This window comes from Peromyscus eremicus, chromosome X (assembly GCF_949786415.1).
Source record: "Peromyscus eremicus chromosome X, PerEre_H2_v1, whole genome shotgun sequence".
Classification (NCBI taxonomy): Eukaryota; Metazoa; Chordata; class Mammalia; order Rodentia; family Cricetidae; genus Peromyscus; species Peromyscus eremicus.
The window spans coordinates 51,846,190-51,855,307 of NC_081439.1; the positions used below are offsets into that span (position 1 = coordinate 51,846,190).

Consider the following 9,118-nt stretch of genomic DNA (forward strand, 5'->3'; position numbering starts at 1 on the left):
CATACTGTAAAGGAGAATCTAGCACTGCCATCTTTCTGAACCATGATTTCTCACTGGATTCCAAATACTTATCCTTATACGTTCAAAGAAGTATAGCTCTCAGCTCTTGTCAAAGGAGCTCCTTTTTTTCAGTGGGGGGCATTACAGAGATCTACAACTAGTCAAAGGGCAGAGCACAAGTGATTGTGGGGTGCTCAGCCCCAACTGATATACCTACAGCATAAACCTTATAGTTAAGGCCCAGGGAAAATATATATGTGGGGTCAGAAGTAGTGTAAGAGTCAGGGGATACTTGCTGTTAGATAGTGTTCTGTATATATTAAAGGGAAGCAACACCCATATAATCTCAATAATATGATTGCTTGAACAAGACCTGTGTAGTGACGACACTAGTTGGCACGCCAGCGTGGAGGAGGGAAATATCAGAAAGTCTCACCCCTAAATGAAGAGCTGTAAATGACCAATCAATGGCAGCTGAGAGAATACAAATTGGATTTCTCCAGAATAAGCCCTGTGATAGGTTATTGACAGGTTATCCAATCCCAAATGATCAGCCATAAATGCATTACATACAAACACTGAATGGACTCAATATGATGTGTGTGTGTGTGTGTGTTCATAACAATATTAATTAAGGAAGAAGAGGTTATGGATTCGAGATCTAGTAATGGAGGCAAGAAGGAAATGAAGGGAAAGAGGAAGGTGTAGATATATTGTAAATACGGTGTTTGCATATGAAATTCTCAAAAATAAAAGTTTTAAGTAAAAAAATAAATAAAATGTCTCCATTGTTGAAATATAAGTAAATAAAGTTAAAAGGTGAGAAGAGTCTTCATAAAGTTGTCCTCTGACCACTGCACCTGTGCAATGGCACACACAGCCCTGCACTCACACAGACACCTCATATATACATGTATTAATACAACAATAATAAAGTTAAATTTTAAATCAATAATTATAAATTTTACAGCATGTACAGCATGATGCCATCATCATAATCGATTGTCATCACTTCACAATGAAATCCTTTAACAATTAACAATTACTTTCCATGTTTTCAATCCTTTTAATCATACTCCTAGTCCCAGGTAACCATTGATTGGCTTACAGTTTTATAAATTCATGTATTCTATATATGTAACATAAATGATTAATGCAATGTGTTGTCTTTTATGACTAGCATTTTGATTTCAATGATTATCCACACGGAAGCATGCATCAGGACTTCATTGCTTACTAATGTTTATGCATATGCATATGGCTATTCAGGCTGTCATTGCACAAAGCATTCCGGGTGGAACAGGCAAGCATGTGTGACTGTCTACTGCACAGTGCTAACATAGAGGTGCACCCAAGAACAAATGATAAGTTATTACTTTATCTCTTCCCAAAGATGTGGTCTACTCAGAAATTTATGTGTTAACAAAGCTGCCCTAGCACCGAATTGGTGCATATTTCTCATTTCTACATAAGAAACACAAAAGGGTCATGTAGGTTCACACATTTAATGACAGAGCAAGGTTTAATGTGAGAAATTGAATACGCAAATGAAAAATAGTCAGACCACATACAATGTAGAACTCTGACCTATTGTCTGAAACATCCTGTCACAAAACACAATCTCTGTAATATATTGTCCAGAATTGTCAACATTTTTGCCCCATATAGTTACCTTAGGAACAAGCAGAGAAAGCCAAATACGATTCTCTAATCCTATAGAGTGTCCCATTTCTACTCAGTCAGCTTCCAGCTTCTCCATGCTCATATTGAGAGTCTTCCCTCATCGTATCACCTTTCCCATTTTCCAACCATAAATTTGTCTTCCTTTCCTACTTGACATTGTGGCCTTGTCAAACACACATGGTGAAGACTGACTCTCTTGCTAAGGTAAGTCCTGACTGAATATTATGTGCTTAGCTAGATGTGGTAGTGCACAATGACAACTCTAGCACTCATGAAACTGAGGTGGAAATTATTGTGAATTCAAGGATAGCCTGGATTACACTGAATTTTCAAGGTCAGCCTGAGGTACATCGTGAGAACCTGTCTCCAAAATGCTTTAAAAATCTGTGATTTTAAGAGCCAGAGGAATGTGGAGCTTGCTATGAGATTCTGTCTCCTAGAAACTTACAAAGCTACACACATTAAATCTTACTAACATGATTGCCTAAACATAGCCTGAATAAGGACAACACCAATAATGAGGGTTCCAGGGTAAGCTGATGTTGCCTGAACCCTAAACAAAGAACTACAAAAAAACTTAAGAAGTGCCTAAAGCAGAAGAAATTGTCTTTACCAGGAAAGAGCACACTAGTTGCTTATCTCATAATAAATGATCAGCCCTGAAAACATATACAAATACCATCATTTGGACTGAGAAGATTGTATTTAGGAACATCGATATATATATATATATATATATATATATATATATATATATATATATATATATATATATATATGATAGATAGATAGATAGATAGATAGATAGATAGATAGATAGATAGATAGACAGACAGACAGATATCGATCTGGGTGTCATGGTACAGGCATGTAATCTCAGTTACTCAAAACCCAGGTTGGGCCACGAATTTGAAAGATTGAAAGGAGGAGGTATATTGAAGGTTTGGAGGGAGAAAAAGGAAGGGGGCATGACATAATTGTATTATAATCTCAAAAAATAAAGAAAACTGATTTTTTCTCATGTAGATGGTATATCACATTTCCCTTTGTCTCAGGTCACAGACATTTTCATGCCACTAAACCATATACTTCCAATTCAGCATACAGTAGAGTTACCCGAACATACTTCAAACTTTTCATAGCCAATATGCTGTAGGATAATGCTTTTGTACACTAGTTTAATAAAACGCTGATTAGCCAGTAGTCAGGCAGGAAGTATAGGCGGGACAGGCAGACAAGGAGAATTCTAGGAAAAGGAAGACTGAGTGAGGAGATGCCAGCCCATTGTCCAGGGAGCAGCATGTAACAGCACACAGGTAAAGCCACAAAACACGTGGCAACATATAGATTAACAGAAATGGGCCGAATTAAAGTGTAAGAGCTAGTCAGTGGTAGCCTGAGCTAATGGCCAAGCAGTTTTAATTAATATAAGCTTCTGAGTGATTATTGTATAAGCGGCTGTGGGGTCCATGGGGCTGGCAAGACCAGAGAAAGCTTCAGCTACACCAATGTCCTACTCACTCAAGCCCTACTGTGAAGTCTTTTTTTTTTTTAATCTCATCTGTATTTACCTTTTAAAGCAGAATGTGGCTGGGACTGTATTTCCATTCACAAGCCTTCTTGTGTTCCAAGACCAAGGGAAGTTTAGGATTTTGTTCTCCATACTTGGGAAACAAACCATGTACAGAATTCCTGTTAAGTTGTTTCAATTTGTGTTTTTATTTATAGGACAAGTACATGCAGAATTAATTGCATGGAATGAAAAATTTAAAAGTAGATTCTAGAAGATTAATCTCAAGTTGTCCTAACATTTTTTTCCTTTTAAACATATATCTCAGAATACTTTAGTGACAAACTATTTGGGCTGCTAACCAATTAAGCTCCATAGCTAAACACTTCAGACTACATGGTTAACAATGGGTTACCTTATGTTTTCCAACAAACCTTCTACCAACCTGTTGAAACAAACATACAGTATCACAGTATCATGAGTAGAAAGAAATTTTATCTTCTACTTAGTTTTCATGTCATGTAGATATTTTTAAGTGTTAACAAAAATAAACAAAAATCCTGGATAATATGTTCACAGAAGGAATTAAGGTAAGCATTAACCATGTGGTTCTCCTGGTGAAGCTTAGTCTACTTCCACATGTGATGTGTCATCATCTCCTTCCAGGAGTGGCATGTCTTCAGTTACAGCAGTGCTGGTATCATCTATCTGTAGCAAGGTCAACCTCATCAATAACTAGACCATGCTGGATCATCCTTTAGATCCTGTTAGCATGTGTGCCAGGGATCTTCCAAACTGAAGCCAGAAGACAGGAGTGCAGTTTCATATAGCAAGATGGCCTGATCCTTCAGAGACATGTCATTTTTGTCAGCCTTTGCCTTTTGCCTTAAGGTTTCAATGACGGAGTGGTCAGAGTATGTCTCCAGATGTTTCTTTGCTGCCATGTAAGCCTTTGTCGAGTTGTCTCTGAGGGCTTGAGCTTTTGTGATAAGTTCCACGTTTGCTGTCAAAGCATGTGTACTAGTGACAGTACAGCATGGGGATGTCACCGATCGGTTTGACACAACAACCTTTTCAAACTTTTTCTCCAAGATGTCTTTCATAATACTGCAGAGGTTTTCAAACCTCATCTTTTTTCTTTTGCTGTTTTTTATTCTCTTCTTAATCTTATGGAAGCTCCTATCCTTTCATAATTGATACAAATGTCTTTTCCTCAAATTCCTTCAGCTGTTGCACATAAATTCACCTATGGGCTCAATCATAGAGATCATATCTAAGCCATGATTTCCGAGATGTTCCCCAAAGGTTGAGTTAGCTACTAGGTCCTACCTTTAATCTTTGATAAAAATTGTTGTGTTTCTGGTTTCCATTCATTCTGGTGCAACAGTCCTTGAGAGAAACCATCTCATCCCCAGAAGCAAATGAGGAGTACCACAGAAGCTCTGAAAGCTTCTTCCAGTTTTGAGAGTCATCATGAATTCCATCCTTTGTGTTTTTTTTTTTTTTTTTGAGAAATGCTCTTAAAACTTTTTATGGTTCTTTATCTTCTGCCAGTTCAATGACTAGTTCTAAGCATTTCTTGATGAAATTATTTTTGATAACTTTCAAATTTTTGCTTTCCTACAACATTTCAAGGAAAATATTTAGAATCCATTACCCCTCTAATAAAATTCAGATACTCATGGATTATCTCCTCATAGGTATCCATGATGAAACCTCTGCATACATACAAGTTGAATGTTTTTTTTTTCCTGTTTTCAAACAGATAAAAAGAATCATGTCTTGGGACAAACAGTATTCAAAATTCCAATTGCCCTTCAATGAAAACATGCTTTACTGCCAAATGTTTTTTTCAATTATTGGTTAAGGGCTTGTAGGACTCTCCATATTCTTCATTAGTAATGTCATCAGGATTTCTGTTCCAAATAGGCTTTGTTTTGTTGAGTACTTCTTGATCAACATATTTTTCCTTACATTTCTTCTTGTTGTCAGCATCTTTTTGGTCTTCTTCTTCTTCTTCTTCTTCTTCTTCTTCTTCTTCTTCTTCTTCTTCTTCTTCTTCTCCTCCTCCTCCTCCTCCTCCTCCTCCTCCTCCTCCTCCTCCTCCTCCTCCTCCACCTCTTTCTCCTCCACATCTTCTTTTTCAGAGTTGTCATCATATTCTGTTTAGTGTTTTACTCCCGCTTCCTCTTTACCTTCCTTTTCTTCAGTTTCATAATCACTGACTTCCCTATCATGCTCCTTTACAAAGACAGAAATGGGATAACCAATGGACAGAGAATGTTTCTTCACAATCTCCTTTATTTCCCTTCCTCCAAACACTCAATTTGGCCTTCTTTAAGATGTGAGATAACTTTTGTTGCATGACCTTGTTCATCTGCATTAGTCTGCACTATGAATAACCCCTCTGTAGAGGATTCTCAAGCATACTGCTCATCATCATTATGCTTTGTGATCACAGTTATTTTCTCAGCAACCAAATATGTAGAGTGAAAACCAACACCAAAACGCAAACATAAAATTATCTGTGCTAGCCTGCTAAGCATGCATGAAGGCTTTAGTGCTAGACTTGGCAATAGTGTCAGGGTTATTGATCAAGTCAGCCTTAGTCATTCCAATTCCAGTATCCACAATAGTAATAGTTCAATCAAGAGTTTGTTGGGAATGAGATTAATCTGCAGCTCCTTCCCAGAGTCTGGTTTAGTAGCATCTGTCAAACTTTCATATTTCATCTTACTCAGAGCATCTGTTTAATTTGAAATGAGCTACCTCAGAAAGATCTCTTCATTCAAATAGGAAGTATTGGTGATCAAGGACATTAACCCAGCAATTTCCGTCTGAAAGGCAAAAGTCTGGACCTCTTCTTCCTCCATGGGTTGGTCTGAGGTTTAGATTTCCTCAGGTATCTTTCTTGAGTAACAACCACACATAAAACATGACTAGCCACATCACAACACTGCAGCAACTCCCCACTGTTAAATCTTAGAGTAACCTCCTTGCAAGGATTCTGCAAGGCCCCTGTAATAGATCTGCCAGTTTGCGGGCTTTCCACTCTTTTCTGTTTCTCACACAGGTGGTAGTTCTGCAATCACTGCCTTGTCTATTCCAAATATCTCAGATCATTTTACTACCTTACCCAGAATATTACTATGGCTTCCATCCTAAATAGGTTAATGTACAAACACCACGTTGTTGCATGTTAAGTATTTAGTCAGCCACCACTTACTAATTTTTCAATTTTATCTCTAATCACTCGTTTTAGCAAAACTTGGTTTCTAAAATAAACTAAGCCTTTGCATATTTGTAATATCAGAGTCGCCTTTGATTACCTAGAAAGGCTGTCTGGGGAAAATAAATAAATAGATAATTAAAATTTCTCCAGTGTAACACATCCTCCTACCTCAAAACAAATAAACATATAAACAAGTAAATAAAGCAAAAAAAAAGCCATTGACACACTTTCATTCATTTTTTTCACGTTGTTACTTCCTCTTTGTTGTTGTTTTATTTTGAACATTGAGTGTCACTGTAAATCAAGCTAGCGTAGAACTTACTCTGTTTCCCAGGATAGCTTCTAAGTCAGGCAATTCTGCCTCAGAGTCTCAAGTACTAGGGTTAGAGGCAAGACTCATCACTGCGTTGTTTTTACCATCACGTTTGCTTGATAGCTTCACCAGCTCTGACTACGATCTCAGTTCTGTTAAGATTTGGATTAGGTTGTCTCTTGATGCAGCAAGGCAAGTGGGAGCACCTGGAGCACGAGCTCAGAACGAGACTCCACCGGTTGTAAGAAAATGGCAGACAAGCGGGACATGGGGAAAATCGCCAGTGTCAATAAGGCCAAACTGAAGAAAACCGAGATGCTGCAGAACACCTTGCTGACCAAAGAGACCATTGAACAGGAAAAGAGGAGTGAATTTTCTTAGAAGCCTAGGCTGGAGGATTTCCCCACCGCACCTGACCCCGTCATCTCTGAGACCCCCTTGTGATGTGGAGGAAGAGCCACCTGCAAGATGGACGCGAGTCACAGCTGCACTGTGAACCTGGGCACTCCACACCACTGGCCTGCCAGTCTCTGAAGAGGGCCCCGACCTCCACTAATCAGGCTGCCAAATTTCACGGGTTTGCCCTGGGATATTGTAGAAAATTATTTGTATAACTGATGAAAATAAAACAGACCTTGTGGTATAGAAGGAAAAAAAAAAGAGCTTCTCTTCCTCCAGAAGGCATGCTTCAAGGACTTCCTGTACTTGCTACACTTGGTCACCCTCATATGTTCTCTTGCTCTTCAAGTGAATAGACAAGAAAATGTTATCTATCTTTTCATTAATATCAATGGACTCAAACTACAATATCAATGGACTTTCAAACTAGTAGAGTAAAACCAATTTCATGAAAGACACATTGTGAAGTTAGTGACAATTCCAGGCTACCGTGATGATTCTACAAGGCAGTAAATGTTTATCTGCCAGAGCCCTCCAAACCTACAAGGAAAGGTTTATCCACCTAATCCACACAGAAATTACAGGAGACTTGAACCTTCCAATTAACCAATAAATTTGTATTTTCCTCTTAAATAATATTTTAAACTATAAAAACATAGGTCATAATCTACTTGGTGTTTTCATTTTACAGATTAGGAGACTGAGGTTATTAGACATTCAGAAAGCTTGTGAGAAGGTCATGTTGTACGGCTCATTAGCAGTATAGCAAAGAAAAAAACAAGTCTCGAGTTTTACTCTCCAGTGTGGTTTCCATGACATCTCAATGCCTTACAGCTAACACTAATGATATCTATCAAGTGAATCTCAGACTAGAAACATTTCTGCAGACAAACCATCCAGAAGGTAATACTCTTTCTCTGACAAAGCCTGCAGATCAAAGTAACTATGCTCTAAAGAGAATCCAAACCACATAAGTATTTATAGAGTCAGAAATAAAGATCTAAATAGTCTAACCAAATTTTTATTTTCATACAGGAAAAATGAGGATCAGAAATGGAAGAAGTAATTTGCTCAAAGTCTTATTATAACTTGAAAGGCAGCTCTAGATTATTGGTGAATTCTAGTTATTCCCAAACTTAAATATCATTCATTAAACCCATTACTCACTGTCTTAGTTAGGGTTTCTATTTCTGTGAAGAGACACCATGACCATAGCAAATTTTATAAAGGAAAACATTTAATTGGGGTGTTTTGTAATTACAGTACAGAGGTTCAGTCCATTATCACGGTACATAGTGGCATGCAGGCAGACATGGTGCTGGAGAAGAAACTGAGAATTCTACATCTTGATCTGAAGGCAACAGGAAGCAGACTGACACTGGGAGTAGCTTGAGCATAGGAGACCTCAAAGCCCACCCCTATAGTAACACACTTTCTCCAACAAAGCCACATTCCTAATAGTGTCATTCCCTATGAGCTTATTCAAACTATCATACTCATCCAGCAGATATTTGCTAATGATATATCTATCATACTAAAGGTTTACAAGGGTCCATGCACGTGAAAGTTATTCTTCAATTAGTTCCCATTATCCTTAAGATTCTGAATGCCATCTCCACATACTGAATCCCACAATATCTCTTGAATCACAATCTAAATTTCTTCTTATTTGATAAAATCTAATTTTTATATTTGGGGATAAAATACAATGTTTTGTTCTGTGTATACACTATATAAGGAGTTAATGAATCTAATTAACATATAGATCACACCATTGATATCATTTTAGTGATTAAAACATTAAAATATGAGGGTGGGTTTGGGGATTTAGCTCAGTGGTAGAGCGCTTACCTAGCAAGCCCAAGGCCCTGGGTTTGGTCCTCAGCTCTGGAAAAAAATAAAATGAAATAAAATAAAATAAAATAAATAAATAAATAAAATAAAATATGAGGGTGTTGTAATTTTGAAATATGTAATACAT

At 37.5% G+C, this 9,118-nt stretch overlaps 1 protein-coding gene and 1 pseudogene across 1 annotated transcript; one reads left to right on the plus strand and one right to left on the minus strand.

The window, feature by feature from the left end:
* Positions 1-3,817: 3,817 nt before the first annotated feature.
* LOC131900035 (heat shock protein HSP 90-alpha-like) lies at positions 3,818-6,066 on the minus strand (annotated as a pseudogene).
* A 921-nt stretch (positions 6,067-6,987) lies between these two features.
* Positions 6,988-7,119, plus strand: LOC131898799 (thymosin beta-10-like). The gene has a single exon (XM_059249993.1). It carries the CDS (start codon positions 6,988-6,990, stop codon positions 7,117-7,119), a length of 132 nt encoding a protein of 43 aa, XP_059105976.1.
* Positions 7,120-9,118: the final 1,999 nt, after the last annotated feature.

Coding starts and splice junctions, on each gene's coding strand:
- LOC131898799 (XM_059249993.1), top strand. CDS start 6,988: ATGGCAGACAAGCGGGACATGGGGAAAATCGCCAGTGTCAATAAGGCC.